The 22,559-nt window shown below is 40.6% G+C and overlaps 1 protein-coding gene across 3 annotated transcripts in view; it reads right to left on the bottom strand.

The window, feature by feature from the left end:
* col16a1 (collagen, type XVI, alpha 1) overlaps window positions 1-22,559 on the bottom strand; it is a 375,244-nt gene that overhangs the window by 86,824 nt on the left and 265,861 nt on the right. For all 3 annotated transcript variants that reach the window (XM_072915591.1, XM_072915590.1, XM_072915592.1), the window contains 19 exons: window positions 20,482-20,526; window positions 20,272-20,367; window positions 20,124-20,162; window positions 13,169-13,210; window positions 13,050-13,085; window positions 12,838-12,960; window positions 12,355-12,390; window positions 11,943-11,978; window positions 10,026-10,154; window positions 9,757-9,801; window positions 9,371-9,406; window positions 9,233-9,286; window positions 9,104-9,154; window positions 8,889-9,032; window positions 8,742-8,777; window positions 3,390-3,497; window positions 3,105-3,227; window positions 2,970-3,023; window positions 2,805-2,846 (listed from right to left, as the gene is read on the bottom strand). In XM_072915591.1, the coding sequence (XP_072771692.1) occupies window positions 2,805-2,846; window positions 2,970-3,023; window positions 3,105-3,227; window positions 3,390-3,497; window positions 8,742-8,777; window positions 8,889-9,032; window positions 9,104-9,154; window positions 9,233-9,286; window positions 9,371-9,406; window positions 9,757-9,801; window positions 10,026-10,154; window positions 11,943-11,978; window positions 12,355-12,390; window positions 12,838-12,960; window positions 13,050-13,085; window positions 13,169-13,210; window positions 20,124-20,162; window positions 20,272-20,367; window positions 20,482-20,526 (1,275 nt within the window). The remainder of the gene's footprint in view (window positions 1-2,804; window positions 2,847-2,969; window positions 3,024-3,104; window positions 3,228-3,389; window positions 3,498-8,741; window positions 8,778-8,888; window positions 9,033-9,103; window positions 9,155-9,232; window positions 9,287-9,370; window positions 9,407-9,756; window positions 9,802-10,025; window positions 10,155-11,942; window positions 11,979-12,354; window positions 12,391-12,837; window positions 12,961-13,049; window positions 13,086-13,168; window positions 13,211-20,123; window positions 20,163-20,271; window positions 20,368-20,481; window positions 20,527-22,559) is intronic.

Genomic DNA, 22,559 nt, shown 5'->3' with positions numbered 1-22,559 from the left:
CAATATGTAATATGTACAATATACACACTGCAAGTATATATATATATATATATATATATATATATATATATAATGTAGTAACAGACACCTTCATAACAATATGTAATATGTACAATATACACACTGCAAGTATTTATATAATGTAGTAACAGACACCTTCATAACAATATATAATATGTACAATATACACACTGCAAGTATATATATATATATATATAATGTAATAACAGACACCTTCATAACAATATGATGTAATATGTACAATATACACACTGCAAGTATATATATATAATGTAGTAACAGACACCTTCATAACAATATGTAATATGTACAATATACACAATGCAAGTATATATATAATGTAGTAACATACACCTTCATAACAATATGTAATATGTACAATATACACACTGCAAGTATATATATAATGTAGTAACAGACACCTTCATAACAATATGTAATATGTACAATATACACACTGCAAGTATAAATATAATATTGTAACAGACACCTTCATAACAATTTGTATTGTTTTATATTTACCGTATTTTAAACATTTTAATTATTTCCGGGACTGATTTCTTTCACTCATTGATTTCTGTTTCCATAGCAACACACGTCTGACTTCTGAATCAAACACAAGTTTTTTTTAATCATGGCAGACTTGGTAACAGCCAAGAAGATGACTAATTTTGGACAAATTAGTATTTACAACCTTATACATTTGAAGCTGAATATACTGCTGCTTGTGGAAGCGAGCATGAAGGAAGAGTGAGACGTAGGAGCAGACGGAAGCCGAGAGAGAGGGATGAAAGCCATTTTTACACTAAACATATGGAACTTGGAGACAAGCTATTTCGACATAAATGGATTGCTTACCCATAATGAACAGGAAACGTCCCCGGCTGGTTGGACCAGACAAATAACTGTCCATCGAGTGAGTCACTTTAATATTGATCATGATACACGCAGCACGTCATGTGTGTTATTACAACTACAGTACCGGTACATACACTGTCTGGCTAGCTGTGTACAAACAAAACAGGAAATAATACTTTACAGATACTGTAATATGATTGTTTATGTTTTTCACTCAGTACAGATGGGTGTCCTGTCACAGTGTTGTGTATTACAAACTCAAATGTGTTTCATGTTGTTGTTGAAGCGAGCTTATCGCTTGCCGTAGTTAGCTTTTACGGCTAATACGAAAGCACGCCGATGTGTTACTACGCTAGAAAAAGAGTTCCTCAATGTTCGCTCTTACAATAACAATGTTGCTACAGCTTGGTTATTATACAGGTTACAGAACCTAAATGAAGTATTGTTGACGGTTTTAGAATGCATTTTTAAAGTGATTTTGAGGTAGAATTGATTGCTCCCATTAGCTGCATTGCTAGCCACCTAGAACGAGACCATTTTTATATGTTAGACATACTTGCCAATCCTCCCGGATTTTCCGGGAGACTCCCAAAATTCAGCGCCTCTCCCGAAAACCTCCCGGGACACATTTTCTCCCGAAAATCTCCCGAAATTCAGGCGGACTCAGGTCCAGGCGGACTCAGGTCAATGCGGACCTGAGTCCGCTTTCCCACAATATATACAGCGTACCTACCCAATCACGTTATAACTGTAGAATGATGGAGGGCGAGTTCTTGGTTTCTTATGTGGGTTTATTGTTAGGCAGTTTCATTAACGTCCTCCCAGCGCGGCAACAACACACAACAACAGCAGTCACGTTTTCGTCTACCGTAAAGCAGTTTGTCTGCCGTAAACAGCAATGTTGTGACACTTTTAAACAGGACACTGCCATCTAGTACAAGGATGGACAATTCAACCCTTAACTCAACAATGAGTAGATGAGTGTTATGTGTGTATATGTGTAAATAAATGAACACTGAAATTCAAGTATTTATTTTATATATATGAAATACTTGACTTAGTATTTCTTATATACATATATATATATATATATATATATATATATATATATATATATATATATATATATATAGATATATATATATATATATGAAATACTTGACTTGGTGAATTCTAGCTGTAAATATACTCCTCCCCTCTAAACCACGCCCCGCCCCAACCACGCCCCCCGCCCCTGCCCCCCCGCCTCCCGAAATCGGAGGTCTCAAGGTTGGCAAGAATGATGTTAGAAAGCATAAAAATAAAAACCTTTTGTCTTGTTGTCTCTCATAATGATTGTGAACAATAAATGAACACTGAAATTCAAGTATTTACTTTATATATATATATATATATATATATATATATATATATATATATATATATATATATATATATATATATATATATATATATATATATATATATAAAATAAAAGAAATATATATTTATAGCTAGAATTCACTAAAAGTCAAATATTTCTTGTATATATATATATACTGTATATATATACTGTATATATATATATATATATATGAAATACTTGACTTGGTGAATTCTAGCTGTAAATACACTCATCCCCTCTTAACCACGCCCCGCCCCCAACCAACTGCACTGTAATAAATAAATAAGACTTAGTTTAACACTTAATTTAGGCCAAAAATGTGTTGAATATGCTTTAAATAATTATTTTTTAAGTGGGGCAATGTGATGAAGCTGCAATATTTAAAGTGCGATATGGCGAGGGACGACTCATCGGTCATATATGGAATATGTACACACTGATATCATGGAGGCATGTGGTGTTTAGTAAAATATATCAGATGGGTTGCATTTACTTTAAATACATTTAAAAAACGTTTTTTTTAGGAATAAGTTTGCCTTACTTGAAGACCAGGAAGGCCAACACCTGCAGGTCCAGATTCTCCCTGGGGGGGGCCGCAGGACGCAAATAGTTAAAGAAATTATTGACATTTGAATGAAGTTGTCTTGTCAACTTTTTACCTTGTTAAGGTTTAAATTATTTTTGAACAATATATGGACAGTCCTACCTTGCTCCCTTTGATACCAGGAGGCCCCTGTGGACCTGGTAATCCTGGTTTACCCTGAAGAAACAGCAGATTTGTAATCTAGTTATCGTATACCCGCAAGGCACATGTAACAACTCAAAAACTTGCTTCGCTCACATTCCTGCCTGCCTTCCCTTGTCCTTGGGGGCCGGGCTCTCCTCTCTCCCCCTTTGTCCCGGGCACAGCTAGACCGTCACCCGCTGCAGTGCCCAGAGACGAACAGCTGGTACAAGCATCGCCCTGGCAAAACAAATGAAACTCAGAGCCAGAAACCTTCAGGAACAAACTATAGTTAGCAACCGCATTTAGCCTATCCGTGTCAAACATCTAGCATTGGCGTTTAATACCATTTTACCACAAAAAGTTACTATCAGGTATGCAATGGCAAAGGAGTGGTTCTACCTTCTCTCCCTTTAAGCCTATTGGTCCATCTCTTCCAGACTCTCCAGGCAGTCCTGGGACTCCAGGAGCGCCATTAACGCCCTTATCTCCGTGGTCTCCTTGGTCACCCTGACAATACACACATAATATAAAGAATATTTATCACAGTATGGTTATTGACACTGATGCCGGTAGCATCAGTAAGTCTTTTTTCATTAACGACAAATCTAACACGTTACTATTTCCTAACCAGTAGTCAGATTAAAGTTTATTTAATCCAAGTCACTGTGCGTTACTATTTTTTTATTTTCCCTCGTAAAAAGACGTTTTATTTCTTCTTGCCGTCTTGGAAAGTGACAAGTCATGTTTTTAGCATGAGGTTGACACACGTGTGCGACACCGAAGTAAACAACAATGGAGGGCGGCGAGAGAAGCGCCTTTTCAAGTTGGAAATAAAGTCATTATTTGGAGTTAAAGAAGTTGGTCGGGCAGAATGTTAAAGGCCTACTGAAACCCACTACTACCGACCACGCAGTCTGATAGTTTATATATCAATGATGAAATCTTAACATTGCAACACATGCCAATACGGCCGGGTTAGCTTACTAAAGTGCAATTTTAAATTTTGCGCGAAATATCCTGCTGAAAACGTCTCGGTATGATGACGCCGGCACGTGACGTCACGGATTGTAGAGGACATTTTGGGACAGCATGGTGGCCAGCTATTAAGTCGTCTGTTTTCATCGCAAAATTCCACAGTATTCTGGACATCTGTGTTGGTAAATCTTTTGCAATTTGTTCAATGAACAATGGAGACAGTAAAGAAGAAAACTGTAGGTGGGAAGCGGTGTATTGCGGGCGGCTGCAGCAACACAAACACAGCCGGTGTTTCATTGTTTACATTCCCGAAAGATGACAGTCAAGCTTTACCATTGGCCTGTGGAGAACTGGGACAACAAAGAGTCTTACCAGGAGGACTTTGAGTTGGATGCGCAGACGCGGTACCGTGAGTACGCATGCAGCTGCGGCTTCCAAACATTTGATCGCTTGCCCGTACGTGCGTGCCGCTATGTGCATGTCACGTACGTAACTTTGGGGAAATGTATGTGCTGTATGAACTTTGGGGAGGTGAACGGTACTTTGGGTTGTGGGATTGAGTGACATTCCCTTTAGCGCAGCTCCATCTAATGGATGCATAACGCAACCCAAGCCTCTACTGTAGCTTCTATTCTATGCGCCTTATAATGCGGTGCGCCTTAAATACGAACAAAGTTTTAAAATAGGCCATTCATTGAAGGTGCGCCTTATTATCCGGTGCGCCTTATAGTGCGGAAAATACAGTATATATGTTAAGTGCAGTTGTTGATGTTATATAAAGTGATTATTGGCAAAACCGCTTGTCATTTTTATGTTGAGGCGGCGGGGGTAATGTCGGTAGCTGCATTGCTGAATGTAACTAATAAAGTAACTTGTAATCTAACTTAGTTACTTTTAAAGTTAAGTTAAAGTACCAATGATTGTCACACACACACTAGGTGTGGTGAAATTTGTCCTCTGCATTTGACCCATCCCCTTGTTCACCCCCTGGGAGGTGAGGGGAGCAGTGGGCAGCAGCGGTGCCGCGCCCAGGAATCATTTTTGGTGATTTAACCCCCAATTCCAACCCTTGATGCTGAGTGCCAAGCAGGGAGGTAATGGGTACCATTTTTTTATAGTCTTTGGTATGACTCGGCGGGGGTTTGAACTCACAACCTACCGATCTCAGGACGAACACTCTAACCACTAGGCCACTGAGTAGGTAAAATAGGTTGAATGAGTAGGTTTAAAATCGACTAATCAGTAAAGTAACCAAGTTACTTTCTAAAGGAGTAATCAGTAGTCATTAATCAGATGAGTTTTTCAAGGTAACTGTGGCAACACTGGTTATTGAATCCTAATGTCTTCTTGGTCCAATGTCACTCGCCTGTTAAGTGCACAGGAATACAGGAATTGAACACATTTGTTCATGACTGATGAGGTAGGATTGGGTTTTAGTACAGAGTTCGGTACTTTTACAGGTAACAACCGAAGTTGCTCGGTACTACCAGGTACAGATTCACGTAAAATCCAATGATGGGAATTGAAAACCGGTTCTTACTCAGAACCATGTTTTCACACGATTACCCGAAGATGACGTCGTGCGCAACGTGCGTAGTGACGTCACACAGCAACATGGCGGTGCCGGGGCGGAAGAAGCGTACCGAAGTTTGCCGACATTTTACAAGAAATGATTGCGACAGCGCTACTTGTAATACAGTAATTGCAAGGTTGCTATTTCATCAAGAGGAGGATATAAGAGTAATATGCTGAAACATTTGAACACAGCATGCAATGAATGTCCCGTTTTTGAACCTGACGTAAATACAACAGGTACTAACACCGCCTATAATGTTAGCGCTATTGCCTGTTTAATTGAAATGAATGCCTTCTCGTTCAGATGAGTATAAGGAGACATATTCTGACTCGTTAGGAAACGGGCAAGTATAGCTAGATTTTGTCTAAGTTTGTGGTCAAAAGCTTGCAACGATTTGCCACATAGATGCTCTTTCGGTAGGTGAACGTTCAATTGTAGTCAGAGAAGAGTTGCATGTTCTCTTCCAACCACATTTTCGCTCAGTCACTATATTACACAGGTAGAATTCATAAAATTAGAATATCATGTAAAACTCCATTCATGTCGGCAATTCAACTTCAAAAGTGAAAATATATGGAATAAACTCATGACATGCAAAGTAACATATGTCAAGCCTTTATTTACAATAATTTTTAGAGATGTCCGATATTATCAGCCGATAAATGCTTTAAAATGTAATATCGGAAATTATCGGTATCGGTTTCAAAAAGTAACATTTATGACTTTTTAAGACGCCGCTGTGTACACGGACGTAGGGAGAAGTACAGAGTGCCAATAAACCTTAAAGGCACTGCGTTTGCGTGCCGGCCCAGTCACATAATATCTACGGCTTTTCACACACACAAGTGAATGCAATTCATACTTGGTCAATAGCCATACAGGTCACACTGAGGGTGGCCGTATAAACAACTTTAACACTGTTACAAATATGCGCCACACTGTGAACCCACACCAAACAAGAATGACAAACACATTTCGGGAGAACATCCGCACCGTAACACAACATAAACACAACAGACCAAATACCCAGAACCCCTTGCAGCACTAACTCTTCCGGGACGCTACAATATACACCCCCCGCTACCCTCTACCCCCTAGCCCCCTACAACCCCACCCACCTCAACCTCCTCATGCTCTCTCAGGGAGAGCATGTCCCAAATTCCAAGCTGCTGTTTTGAGGCATGTTAAAAAAAAAAAGCACTTTGTGACTTCAATAATAAATATGGCAGTGCCATGTTGGCATTTTTTTCCATAACTTGAGTTGATTTATTTTGGAAAACCTTGTTACATTGTTTAATGCATCCAGCGGGGCATCACAACAAAATTAGGCATAATAATGTGTTAATTCCACCACTGTATATATCAGTATCGCTTGATATCGGAATCGGTAATTAAGAGTTGGACAATATCGGAATATCGGCAAAAAAGTCATTATCGGACATCTCTAATAATTTTGAATAACATGGCTTACAGTTTAAATTAAAAAAAGTAATTTTCTGAGGTTTTCATAAGCTGTAAGCAATAAACATCAACATTATATCAAAAGAAGGTTTGAAATATCTTGTGTTGCATGCTATTAGCTTATGTCATTATATCAGTTTCACCTGGTAAATCGAAATAAACCTTTGCATGGTATAATATCTCAGAAAATGACAAGTATTTTTAAAAGTTAAAAAAACGTTACGAAATGTTACATTCTAGTGTAATTTCCACATGTTTTATTTTGTTAATTAGAACCGAAAATTGTTCGTCATAATCAGATACTTTTTTTAGGGTCCATGTACACAGAAACATTGTAATCCAAATGATTAGATTAAAAAATGTTGTCCATGTACACATGGCTAATGTTTGTCAAGTCATGTTAGCTCAAAACTAAACAAAATTGATGCTAATCCATCTTTTTGTTATCTTTTTTCCAAATAAGAATTGACAAGAGAACTGATAAAGAACCGAATCGTTAAGCAGAATCAAAAGTGGAATCGGAACCGGTAAAATGTTATTAATTCCAATCTCGAGCTTCGAGGTAATGTTACACTTTTCCAAACCAACAAAGCAAGAATAAATTGTCAAAATTCACTAGCTCAATGCTAATTGACATTGGATTTGCCATACATATGCTACCGATTAGAATTAGCAATTTGACATAAAGATTTCAACACCTCCAAATTTGGCAATCAAAAGTACAACTAAGATCAGTTCAAATCAAACACCTGGTGTGTAATAAATACAATACTTACAGTTTGAACAAAAGACAGGAATGGCATATTCACCTTAATGGCAAAGACTACTTCCCGACTAAGGGTAACATACCGTAGTCTATACACTACTGACATCGAGCGTCTTGGAATTGCAACTACATGCAAAGTTTACTGTACAGTACATGTAAATGAGACACAGAAGTGTAAGAAAACAAGATACCAACTGGACAGCACAGCTCAGAATTAAATCTTAAAAAAAAAAAACGGATTTAAAAAACATTTTAACATTTATCAACACATTTGAACACACATAAAAAGTACCCCAAATTGGTACTGTTGAGTCCTGGGAATTGGTACCGTATCGATTTAAATGTGAAAGGTATCCATCCCGAGGCGGGAATGAACAACCTCTGCATCTTCCTACTCCCTTTTGGCCATTGAAATATGAACTGCAAATAAGAGTTGTATATCAATGTAACCCTGAATGCATGTTTGAATAAACTAAACTAATAATCTGAAATAAAGCAAAAAATTAACATTAAATAAAACATACACAGCAAGAAAACTTATAAATATGTCTTACCTTTAATATCATGTCTGATGTTTTACAAAATAAAGGTCTTTCATTGACTTTTTACCACCCCCGTTATCAGTACTGGCAGATGACCAAAGGTTTGGGATAACTTTAAGTTCAAGGAAAGTCATTTATAGTAATGGAATGCAGCCTGACTCTGTTGATGGCAGATTTATTATTTACGAGTTGTTGGGTTGCACAGACAGGCTTTGACTATGACGGGCCAGGGTTTCTAGAAGCCTCATAAATCACCATTTAATGTTGTGAGTTTAGTTCAACTTAGTGCCTTTGATCCATTGTTATGTATTGCTAAGTGAAAAAAATATTTTATTCATGCATTGTGTTTGTCAAAACCTGCTTAATGTTGTGAGAAGTTGTTAATGTGTCTGAGAATACACAGGAAAAAAAGAATCTATTAGGGAGCTTACCTTATCTCCTTTCTCTCCATCAAAACCTGGGAGGCCCTGCGTGGGTGGAACACAATGATGTGGATGTTTTTATTGTATAAGCACACTCTTGACTTTGGAAATCTCTTAGCATTGTTGAGTTCTGTTGAGACAAAATAATATTTGAACCTGTATGCCATCCGCCCCGAGCCCGGGAAGTCCAGGGGAACCCGGAGGGCCTGGCTCGCCCGGGTTGCCTCGGGAGCCCTCGGGTATTTTAATGCTGGCCGGTCCGCTGCCAACCTCGTATGGTTGGCACACACCACACTCGCCCTGGAAATGAAACGAAGAAGATGGTTAGTTTGCATGACAATCACGAGTTCTTGCTGTAGGTCTTCTCTTACCCGTTCTCCTTTTTGGCCAGGAAGACTGAGACCAGGAAGTCCTGTCTCTCCCTGTCAATAACATTTTCAAGTCATTACCTGGGCTTTCAACCACGTTTGCAGCATTGCAGGTACGATTGAGTTCCCTACCTTTTCGCCTGTCTCTCCTTTCTTTCCAGCAGATCCTCTCGGCCCAAGTTTCCCCTGTTTCAAGCACCCTTTTAGGATTTGACTGAATCGTGATGTGAGGCAGAACATTCTATTTTAAAGAGCTTAATCTGAACTCACCGGTTTACCATCAGCTCCTCTTCGCCCTGCATTACCCTGCAGACAAGCCCCCCCAAAAATAATCCGAAAATTAATAAAAAGGGATGGGTCTTTTGAATTGGTAATTCATGTTTCATACTCTGATGCGCCCCACAGGCAACCATGTCAAATGCATTTAGTTCCCCACAGTCGAGGATGTTCACTGATATGCTCCCCACGCACTAAAATCCCTATAGCAGACTGTCTAGACTAAAAACTATTGCCACACAGTGATTATCTTGCTCCTGTAGTCTATTAAAAGACCCATTTAGCAACCGACTGAATGAATTCCCCCTACACAAGACTTAAGCGTGGCGTGCTATTGAGGTCAGGTACTCGGAGTCTTGTTTCTTATTTATGTTACTTGCCTTCTCCCCACTTGGGCCAGGTGGTCCTACATTTCCTGCCTCTCCCTGCGGTGGAGAAAAAAAAATGAAACAATGCATCATTTTAATGAAGGTCCTTATCGCGGCTCACACATGCAAGAAAAAGCACTGATGCAAACAAAAACAAAAAAATGCACATATAGTCCAACAAAGACAATTACCAAATCAATGCCATGCGACCATATGTCATTGTTTCTGGAAAGTTCCAAAATAGCAAGAGTAATTTCAGAGAACTCGACAAATAGACCTACCTGCTCTCCTTTAACTCCAAAGCCGGCTTCTCCTTTTTGACCCTTCACCTGTAGGGTTTGACTCAGGACACCTGGGACCAGGTTTGGGGGTAACTCTCCCAGGGTGGGGCACGCAGAGCAGGAGTCACCCTACAGACAAATCCGATGTGGGTAACATGCCCTTCAATAACAGGAACATGGCTACAGATAGGAGTGTCCCGATCTGATATTGGTGCAGGTCCTAAATCACGCCCAAAAAATATTGCTTACATCTAAAATCTCCTTTACTTGTGCAACGCTCTAAATGTCTTCCAATAAGCACACATGGTTGGTCTTTTCTTGTATTTTAGTCAAGTCATTTACAAAAGGTAAACATTGTAAGCTGTAGGCTACTTGGAGCTAGCAGCTGCACAACAACTAAGCACACAATAGCACACAAGCTAAACATCCGTAATAAAAGTCTTTAATTAAACAAATCTAAAACAGCACATAAACAAGCATCAAATAATTATAGTTGCGTGTTACTTACACATACAAAGTCTCCTGGAAACATCCAGTAACAAACATGTGCGCATCATTCAACTTACTGCGTTATAAGCTTAACTTAACCTCTTAAGGCCCAAGCTGTTTGTTTACATGCCTTTTTTATTTCACTTTGCTATTTGGGCTTATTGGACCCTAATTAAAATAAAAACTAAGAATCATCGATTGATATGATGTACTTAGTCCATAAGTACACAAATGTGTACTTCATGTTTAGTGACATCCTAATTCTAATTTTTAAACTTTTTTTTTCCAAATTCCATTGTATGTTATACTCTTCTGACACCACCAGATGGCAGTATAAGTGTCCACATAAGCGGCCATAAGACCCCAATTCAGTAATGTATGCAATTTTGGAAATAAGAGCTAAAAGATGCTGTCCACGCATGTGGCCACTAAGCCTTTAGAGGTTTTTAATGATTTATTGTGACCACTGCAAGTCCATTCCAATATTTTTGCCCATACGTGACATGTATCTGACTTTTTTCATGTAAATGTGGACAATACAATTCTGTTGTTTGTCTTTTTTTCAAATTAGACATCGGTCTCTTTCGTATGTGGAAATACAGTACAGGTGAAACTCAAAAAACTGCAAAGCTCATAATGTGCAACTCAAGATATTTCAAGCTTTCTTTTGATATAATTTGGATGATTGTGGTTTTTAGCTTATAAAAACTCTGAATTTAATACTCGGAAGTGAAGCACGGAGACGGACGTGTGTGCGCAGAGACAATATGTGGTGGAAATGGGCCGGTTAGCAAAAGATTGGCAATAAAAGTTAAAAAAAAGAGCGCCTTGACTTTATGTGGCTTATTCTGAAGGCTAAAATACATTATATTCCTTTTATTTGTTTTCATGTAACCCCCCCCTCTCATTTATAGGGTGTGGCAGCTTTTATTTTGCCGTGGCGAGCCACCACAATCAATTACATTAGGGAGAATCCTGCAGTATTGTGGCAGGCTTGCTGATATTGTATCAAATCAATACTGGTATCGGCCAATACACAAGGCTTTATTACTAGTATCGTATCGGACAGGACACACCTCGCTGCAGACTGCAACCTAATCACTGATTAGTGCTTAGTTTGTAATTAGGGCACTGCTCCACCAACAAAACTCTGATAAATAGCACGTTGATGGATCTTTAACCACAGGGAATCGTATTTCAAATTGAATTTCAATTCATTGGCCTGCCCCGAGTAACTAATCCCTGCAAGTCTGAAGGTGCTTGAGCTTGAATTTCAATTGATACAATGGATTAATTAGCCTTTCAATTTGCAGGGACTACATTTATGTCCTTCACATATACTATATAATTTAAGGATATTGTAGGCCCTTCTTAATATTCTTTAGCAATGTATTGTAACAAATTCAAATATGACAACACCACACTGACCTTTTCGCCTTTCGTGCCATCTGATCCAGGTTGTCCCTGTAGAAAGAAAAATCCGGCATATCATTTATCATCCCAACTTTCCCTCGATGAACATGTTTGCTTGGCGATGTCGTGTCTCGACATGGCATGGGAAGCGTAGTGGGGGGGTCAATGTAATTAGCCAGATGTGGGAGTCTGTGAGCATGATGAGTGGGCTTTGTGCACATGTGACTATATGTACTGTACATCTAGCAAGTCAGCCATATTTGAGTGCACTCAAAGGGAATGATCAGACTTTCCATCTGCTGGCAAAGAGACCCCCTTTGCAACATCCAATGCATATCTGAATGTGTTAGGATGCAGATGAGTGTGTTTATGCAGCACTTGCATAGAATATGAAAGAAGCATAATTGAACAAGTAGGAGCTATATACCTTCTGTCCGGCCTTGCCATCCGTGCCTCTAAGTCCCTGGTGCGTATTGACAAACATAAAGAAGATGTGTCATTTGTCAAAGTTTGTGAGTGAGGTCATATCACAACTTGTTCACCTTTTGTCCTACACCGCTATGACAAATGGATGCTTGCAATATTGGAAATCATTGCAGAGACTCTCCTAGGGCCCACACACACACCTATCATTTTCCATTCCATTCGGAAAGAGACTAAATGAGCAGAACCAGAAATGTCTTTCCCGAGAGCCGCTGCAATACTGTGAAAGTTACAAGGACAGGTAGCAGCCCAAGGCCAACATCCTACTGCAGTATGATAAGAAAAATGCAAAGCGTACGTTCCGGAGACGAGCGCTCAGCGATTCGCTTGAGCTGATTAGGTGTAATAAAAAGAGCAGAACGGCTGTAGACATGTTAGACAACACAGAAAGGGCAGGAGCAGAATACTGTAAATGCATTCCACTTACAGGTGGTCCTCTATCTCCAATGCCTGGTAACCCGGGCTCTCCTTTCTGGCCCAGCATACCCTGCAGAGCTACGTTGTTGCCGATATCAGCTGGCAGCGAGGGGCACACTTCGCATGGGTCACCCTGAAAATGGAAGTCAAACGAATTATAGGGAAGCAAAAAACACACCTCAAGATAAAGAGATTACAGACAATATTTACTGACTGCAATACCTTTGCTCCTTTCGGCCCTGCTGGTCCTCTCGGTCCCTAAGAGTTGGCAGAATCCAAGAATATTGTATTTTAGAAGCTAATGCATACATTACTGAACTTTAATCTTAAAGATATCTCACTGGATCTCCGGGAAATCCATCTCCTGCAGGTCCAATGTCCCCCTGTTAGACACATAATGATACATTACAGTGACGTGCAGTCACTAGAGGCAGGTGAGGCGGGGCCTCACCTGCCATCATGGAAAGAAAAAAAATGTAAAAAGAAAAAAATATATATTAAATTGTTAAATGTATCCAGTGATTATACTATAAAGTTATTTTCCATTTAACTTCACCCGTTTTAGATTATTTTTATTCAAAATCGCTGAATTTTCACATTTGCCGTTCAAATACTGAGAAGAGACGGTGCGGTGATCAGCAGCCAGTCGAGGCACGTCACTCAGTGCCTCAACATGGACGGACTCGGCTAACTGCTGGTCTGCTGTGCAGTAAGACTGTATTGCTATATGAACTATATTATACATTTCCATAGTTTAGGTAGCTGAGGTATATAATGTACAGTGTATTTTGTCAACAACTGTATGTGTGTAACGTATTTCTTGTGCTGAGTGATCATAAAACGGCTGCAAAAGACGCACTGGCTGAGGCTCGCCTCCTGCACCCCCGCTGTAGAATGCAAGGCAACCGCTGACGGGAGTGTTATATCAACTAAAGCCCACACTTAAGCTTTCCACGTGCAAGATTGAATCTATTTAAAAAAGTTATTTCATAAGAAGCCAAAAAGTGCAAAAACAATAATGTACATATACTGTATAACAGTATGACTACAGGGCCACAACATTAGGTACACCTGCAGACTGCAGGTGTACCTAAATCACAACTCCTCCAACACGAACATTATTGTTTTTGCACTTTTTGGCTTCTTATGAAATAACTTTTGTAACCTATTTTTATGGGCTTTCCTCTTTGTGATGTTAAGTTCCTGTTATGCGCTGTTATACAGTATATGCCTTGAGCTCTTATTTTGAAGGCGCTAAGAGCGGAATTTTGACACGTTGGAGTGGAGCGGAAGTTTTTGAAAGAAGGTAAAAAAAAGTGGTCCTCGTGTAAACTGGAGCCTCCGTGTTTGTTATTTTGTAGTTTCATACAGTATAGGCGACATTTATAAACCCTCGGTTACACTTTTTTAAATAGATTCAATCTTGCACGTGGAAAGTTGAAGTGAGGGCTTTAGTTGATATAACACTCCCATCAGGGGGTTCATTAATCCAACACAACAGCGGCTCATGGACTTATTTTATAAGTAAAGGTAAGACCATAATAACGTTTTTTTTAATTAAATGTGCTTTTTTGTGTGCTACAGTTTGTATGTGTAAAGTTAAAGTTAAGTTAAAGTACCAATGATTGTCACACACACACTAGGTGTGGTGAAATTTGTCCTCTGCATTTGACCCATCCCCTTGTTCACCCCCTGGTAGGTGAGGGGAGCAGTGGGCAGCAGCGGCACCGCGCCCGGGAATCATTTTTGGTGATTTAACCCCCAATTCCAACCCTTGATGCTGAGTGCCAAGCAGGGAAGAATGCTGGTATGACCTTTTAAACATAACCCGTTAACTGCTGCCAATCAAATGGTGAATAAGATACTCTTTAGGGTTCATATGTTTGTAAATCTGACTGTGATGAAGTCAGTGCCTCACCAGCCATCAACCTCACCGCACGTCACTGATACATTATGACACAAATTAAGGTGGAAGGAAGTGTCATGTTTTTGTTTGTAATGCCACTATAAATGTACATGGGATCTAATGAAATTAACCAGAAATTAGGAGTGTCCCAATCCAATATTGATATTAGTCTGATATCAACGAAAAAATAAATATCTAATGATATTGGCTTGCATCTAAAATCGTCGATACAAGCAGTCCTGCAGCGTATTTTATTTGTGTCAAATTGTACAGCCAATGAACATCTAAATGCCCTCCAATAAGCACACAAGGTGGGTCTTTTCTTCTATTTAAGTCAAATCATTAAAAAAGTTCAACGTGGTAGGCTATAGGCTACTAGGAGCTAGCAGCTACACAACAGCTAAGCACACAATAGCACACAAGCTAGACATACGAAATACATGTCCTTCACTGAACAATATTGCAGTCTAAAACAGCACATTTGTCAATATAAACAAGTATCAAAAAATTATATTTGCATATTATTTACACATAAAAAGTCTCCAAGGCAGAAACATATTAGAAGCTATCCAATAACAAATGTGTCCGCATCATCCAACTTACTGCACCATGAAAATAATTGAATGATACAAAAGCATAAATCTGTCATAAGGTTAGTGTTTTTCATACCTGTCATTGCTCTCTAAATAATTCATCTTGATCAAACCTTTTTCTAATTTTACACACTGCAAAATAAAAGTATGTATGATTTGTGCTGATATCGTATCGGATTAATACAGGTATCGGCCAATACTCAAGGCTCCAATATTGTTATCGTATCGGAGGTGAAAGTTTTATTGGGACATCCCTACCAGAAATGCAACTTACTGAGACATAGGAAAAGACGACAAATACCCGTAAATATAATTACATTAATTTGACCAAGCTGATGCAATGTTAAACATACCATGAAGGAAATAATACCTATACTTTACCAACAAAGCGACGACAAAGATCATGATGTGTTCTTACTCTGCCTGGCGACAAACACTTTATTTCAGAAATACCAAGGTGACAATATGCACACATGGTCCTGTTCCCTCTGGTCAAGTGGAAGCCGGATGTAGTTCTACTTTTAATCAGACCATACATATTTTGTTAGTTTTATACTGTGTAGGGATGGATACCGAATACAGTACTTTAATAAGTATCAACTGAATTCTATCGTCACTAGGGTGTAAGTAAAATCCATCCATCTTCTTCCGCTTATCCGAGGTCGGGTTGCGGGGGCAGCAGCCTAAGCAGGGAAGCCCAGACTTCCCTCTCCCCAGCCACTTTGTCCAGCTCCTACCGGGGGACCCCGAGGCGTTCCCAGGCCAGCCGGGAGACATAGTCTTCCCAACGTGTCCTGGGTCTTCCCCGTGGCCTCCTACCGGTCGGACGTGCCCTAAACACCTCCCGAGGGAGGCGATCGGGTGGCATCCTGACCAGATGCCCGAACCACCTCATCTGGCTCCTCTCCATGTGGAGGAGCAGTGGCTTTACTTTGAGCTCCCCCCGGATGACAGAGCTTCTCACCCTATCTCTAAGGGAGAGCCCTGCCACCCGGCGGAGGAAACTCATTTTGGCCGCTTGTACCCGTGATCTTGTCCTTTCGGTCATAACCCAAAGCTCATGACCATAGGTGAGGATGGGAACGTAGATCGACCGGTAAATTGAGAGCTTTACCTTCCGGCTCAGCTCCTTCTTCACCACAATAGATCGATACAGCGTCCACATTACTGAAGATGCCGCACCGATCCGCCTGTCGATCTCACCATCCACTCTTCCCTCACTCGTGAACAAGACTCCGAGGTACTTGAACTCCTCCACTTGGGGCAGGGTCTCCTCCCCAACCCGAAGATGGCATTCCACCCTTTTCCGGGCGAGAACCATGGACTCGGACTTGGAGGTGCTGATTCTCATCCCAGTCGCTTCACACTCAGCTGCGAACCGATCCAGTGAGAGCTGAAGATCCTGGCCAGATGAAGCCATCAGGACCACATCATCTGCAAAAAGCAGAGACCTAATCCTGCAGCCACCAAACCAGATCCTCTCAACGCCTTGACTGCGCCTAGAAATTCTGTCCATAAAAGTTATGAACAGAATCGATGACAAAGGGCAGCCTTGGCGGAGTCCAACCCTCACTGGAAACGTGTCCGACTTACTGCCGGCAATGCGGACCAAGCTCTGACACTGATCATACAGGGAGCGGACCGCCAAAATCAGACAGTCCGATACCCCATACTCTCTGAGCACTCCCCACAGGACTTCCCGAGGGACACGGTCGAATGCCTTCTCCAAGTCCACAAAGCACATGTAGACTGGTTGGGCAAACTCCCATGCACCCTCAAGGACCCTGCCGAGAGTATAGAGCTGGTCCACAGTTCCACGACCAGGACGAAAACCACACTGTTCCTTCTGAATCCGAGGTTCGACTATCCGGCGTAGCCTCCTCTCCAGTACACCTGAAAAATCCAACGCTACCATATTTTGATACTTTTGTCGCACGTAATCTCACGTATAGTGCAAAGTCTCAAACAATTGACGGGAAAACAAAAGCACTCAGCTGACTTTGCCTGACTACCTTGAGGTAACTTTACAATTTTTCAGGTCAACAAAGCAAGAAGAAGGCACTCAAAAATACAGTCAGGCTCCACTTTTGAAAATGTGCTAGCTCAATGCTAATTTATATTGGATATGCAATAGACATGCTACTCCCAACAAGCAGTTATCATTTTACATGGCAATGTTCACTTTTTCATATTTGGTAATCAAAAATACAACTAAGATGCATGTTACAATTAAACAGCTATCGTGCAATAAGTAATATTGATTTGTAGGCTAAAAAAAATGGCACATTCAGCTTAATGGCAAAGACTACTCCCTGACATCAGGAGTGTCAAACTCATTTTAGCTCAGGAAAATCTATTCCCATGTAAAATCATGCCATAATAACTTAAAAATACAACTGGGACACCTTCAGATAGTTTTCTTTGTTTTACTTCGGCCCAAAATAGAACAAGCAGATTGTGAAAATGTACAAATCACAAATAATCCTCGTGACAAAACACTTCAAGTTAGTTAAACATTCTGAGGGAAAAAAAAATGCTGCAGTTTTAAAAACACCATGAAGAACACAATGAATTTAGACTTCATCTCAGTGTATCTACAAAGCAATTCAACTTTGAGTCACAGCCCATCTAGAACTGAACAAAAAAAACAAAAAAACTATTCTATGTATCAACTCCTCGTTTGTCAATTCCACATATTAATCCTGTACTAACTCAACAGACTCTAACCTACTCAGTGTCCGTCCTGAGATGGGTAGGTCGTGAGTTCAAACCCTGGCCGAGTCATACCAAAGACTATAAAAAATGGGACCCATTACCTTAATGCCTGTCACTCAGCATCAAGGGTTGGAAATGGGTGGTTAAATTACCAAAAATGATTCCCGGGCGCGGCCACCGCTGCTGCTCACTGCTCCCCTCACCTCCCATGGGGTGATCAAGGGTGATGGGTCAAATGCAGAGAATAATTTTGCCACACCTAGAGTGTGTGTGACAATCATTGGTACTTTAACTTTAACTTTATACCAACTTTTAAGTGGGGTCGAGTTACCGTGTAACTCTTGTTTGGTATACTTGCTCGCCCCGGTATAAACTATTTGCTTGCCTAACAGAATTGCTACTGCGACATCCAGTGGACACGTTTAAAACAGCGCTTTTTTTAGTTTAAAAATACAGCTCAATTTACACTTAGCAAACTCATCTCGCGGGCCAGATTGAACCTGAGCCGACATCCCTGGTCTATAGTCTTACACACTACTGCCATCTAATGTCTTGGAATTACGACTGCATGCAAAGTCTAAAGATCAAGGTTCAAGGTTCAACTTTATTGTCCCCGCGAGGAAATTTGTTTTGGGCACAGTGCATCATTGCTTTCTTAACATACACAACAGAACAAAAACACAAGCACAGACACAACCACAACCAGACAATTAACATTTAAACATCAGAACATGGAGCTTGATAGACATAGGTGGCACTTTGATGTAGGCATAAAATCTACAGTATGGAGATAAAGATAAAGTACCAGTGTGCATTGCACTAGAGCTCATGGATAAAGTGCTGTGTGCTAAAGTGCTTAGTTCTAAAGTGCTATGTGCTAAAGTGCTATGTGCTAAAAAAGTGCTAACCTATGTATTAACATTCTATTGTACATTGTTGGTCAGCTTAATGGAGGCTAAAAAAAAGTCTACTTTATAATACTTGCAAATGAAGCTTAGTAGTGTACAAAAAGAAGATATAACAACATACTTGCCAACCTTGAGACCTCCGATTTCGGGAGGTGGGGGTTGGGGGGCGGGGCAGGGGCGTGGTTGGGGGCGTGGTTAAGAGGGGAGGAGTATATTTACAGCTAGGATTCACCAAGTCAAGTATTTCATATATATATATATATATATATATATATATATATATATATATATATATATATATATATATATACATATATATAAATATAAATAAAAGAAATACTTGAACTTCAGTGATCATTTATTTACACATATACACACACATAACACTCATCTACTCATTGTTGAGTTAAGGGTTGAATTGTCCATCCTTGTTCTATTTGTCAATATTTTTCTAAGCATGCTGAACACCCTCACTGATGATGCATTGCTGTGTGGCACGCAAAAAGTGCTTTCATCAAATGCACTAGATGGCAGTATTGTACTGTTTAAGAGTGTCACAACATTGCTGTTTACGGCAGACGAACTGCTTTACGATAGACAAAACATGACTGCTGCTGTTGTGTGTTGTTGCCGCACTGGGAGGACGTTAATGAAACTGCCTAACAATAAACCCACATAAGAAACCAAGAACTCGCCCTCGATCATTCTATAGTTATAACATGATTGGGCAGGTACGCTGTTTATATTGTGTGCCTGAATTTCGGGAGATTTTTGGGAGAAAATTTGTCCCGGGAGGTTTTCGGGAGAGGCGCTGAATTTCGGGAGTCTCCCGGAGAATCCGGGAGGGTTGGCAAGTATGTATAACAACCAGACGGCACAGTTAACATTATCGGCTCAATGCTAAATGTTAAAACATTTGGAAGCACAAAAGTACCAAAAATTGGTTACGTTGCGTACCCGGGTACCGGGTATTAGAAATGTATTGATTCAAATGTGAAAAGTACCTACCCCTACTTCTGGAATAAGAATGTTTACATGTACAGTACATTTATAGTAACGCTATTAACTATGGAAACAATTGCATCACCGATGGATGCTCCACTGTATCTTTTTTTTTTGCATCTGTACTACTGTAGAAGACTATGATAACTATAAGAATATATAGAAAACCTACCTTGTCTCCTTTTGCACCCCCAGGCTCACCAGGAAGGCCCTCAATTAGAAGAACACAAGTATTTTCTTTCAAATATGTATGCTCATGAGAAAGTGCAATGCAAAAATATACAGAAAAAAAATTATATTTGCTTTTTAAATTTACTCACTGGTGGACCTGGCTTTCCAATCCCGGGTAGGCCAGGACGTCCGGGCATCCCTGGCTCCCCAGCCAAGCCTTCAGGACCCACTAAACCGGAGACGCCCTGAGATGAAAAGTTCGACACGTCTGTTTCATGCTAATGCAACGGTGAGGATGTGGCACACGGGTTGATAGATAGGTGCTGTCGCTCAACGTGTCAGACTTAATGCACACAGACCTTCTGTCCCTTGGGGCCGACTACGCAGATGGTGCCTGCTCGACCCTGGGAGATGATGATGGACAGACAGAAAAGTGACAGCATCAGTACAGGTCGGTGACATAATGAGTGTCAGCTCGAGTCAGGGAACAGCCTCTCCAAACCTCAATCTCCGAAAACTGTGAAGGACATCTGTTGACTTTCCTCTTAAACGTAGAAACAGTGGTTGACTGCCTAATTCATACCACATCAACAAGCACATTCCTATTCGCCATGTTCGATGGATCGGGGCTTAAAGGGGAACATTATCACCAGACCTATGTAAGCGTCAATATATACCTTGATGTTGCAGAAAAAAGACCATATATTTTTTTAACCGATTTCCGAACTCTAAATGGGTGAATTTTGGCGAATTAAACGCCTTTCTAATATTCGCTCTGTGACGTCACATCGGAAAGCAATCCGCCATTTTCTCAAACACCGAGTCAAATCAGCTCTGTTATTTTCTGTTTTTTCGACTGTTTTCCGTACCTTGGAGACATCATGCCTCGTCGGAGGGTGTAACAACATGAACAGGGACGCACGCATTCAAGTTGCACCAGTGGCCCAAAGATGCCAAAGTGGTAAGAAATTGGACGTTTGTTCCGCACACTTTACCGACGAAAGCTATGCTACGACAGAGATGGCAAGAATGTGTGGATATCCTGCGACACTCAAAGCAGATGCATTTCCAACGATAAAATCAAAGAAATCTGCCGCCAGACCCCCATTGAATCTGCCGGAGTGTGTGAGCAATTCAGGGACAAAGGACCTCAGTAGCACGGCAAGCAATGGCGGCAGTTTGTTCCCGCAGACGAGCGAGCTAAACCCCCTGGATGTCTTGGCTCACACCGTCCCTTAAACTGGACAGATCAGCTTTCAGGAAAAGAGCGCGGATGAGGGTATGTCTACAGAATATATTAATTGATGAAAATTGGGCTGTCTGCACTCTCAAAGTGCATGTTGTTGCCAAATGTATTTCATATGCTGTAAACCTAGTTCATAGTTGTTAGTTTCCTTTAATGCCAAACAAACATATACCAATCGTTGGTTAGAAGGCGATCGCCGAATTCGTCCTCGCTTACTCCCGTGTCGCTGGCTGTCGTGTCGTTTTCGTCGGTTTCGCTTGCATACGTTTCTAACCGATATGGCTCAATAGCTTCAGTTTCTTCTTCAATTTTGTTTTCACTACCTGCCTCCACACTACAACCATCCGTTTCAATACATGCGTAATCTGTTGAATCGCTTAAGCCGCTGAAATCCGAGTCTGAATCCGAGCTAATGTCGCTATAGCTTGCTGTTCTTTCTGCCATGTTTGTTTGTGTTGGCTTCACTATGTGACGTCACAGAAAAATGGACGGGTGTTTATAACGATGGTTAAAATCAGGCACTTTGAAGCTTTTTTAGGGATATTGCGTGATGGGTAAAATTTTGAAAAAAACTTCGAAAAATATAATAAGCCACTGGGAACTGATTTTTAATGGTTTTAACCATTCTGAAATTGTGATAATGTTCCCCTTTAAGAAAAATATGTATTTTGCCAAATCTGTGCGTTCACGAAAACCACTTAGCTCGCTGAACGGCGGAACGTGACGCGGTCACCGAGGGGATATCTCATAGCAGAGGCACACGTCGTAATTTTTCCCCGAAAAACTTTCCATTGCGTTTGCAGGATCCCGGCTTTGAGCGGGGAAGATTAAAAGGTTTAAATCTTCTTGAATAGGAAGGCTGCCTGCATGCGAGATGAACAGCCCGGTCAATGAGGCACCATTGATTGTGCAAGCTTTGTTGCTCCAGTCTAATCTAACAGGCATTACCCAGCTGACTTAAAGCCGTGGCAGAGGGGAGTGCTGGGATATCAATGGGAGTCTGAGCTTAAAAGAGTAATGCCGAATAAGTTTAGCGACTATCCGCTCTTCGTCCGACAAAAGTGCTTGTGTGAGTGGATGTCTGCCTGTGTAAACAAATTGGTGTTGAAAACAAGGAAACTGACAAGCCATTAATCCCTGTGAAGAAATGTGGTTCAATTGTGCAATGTCCAAAGAAAATGTATGACATTT

The sequence above is a fragment of the Nerophis lumbriciformis genome, linkage group LG21 (genome assembly GCF_033978685.3).
Source record: "Nerophis lumbriciformis linkage group LG21, RoL_Nlum_v2.1, whole genome shotgun sequence".
NCBI lineage: Eukaryota > Metazoa > Chordata > Actinopteri > Syngnathiformes > Syngnathidae > Nerophis > Nerophis lumbriciformis.
The sequence above is the reverse complement of the archived record's forward strand: the minus strand, read 5'-3'. Positions and strand labels throughout refer to the sequence as shown.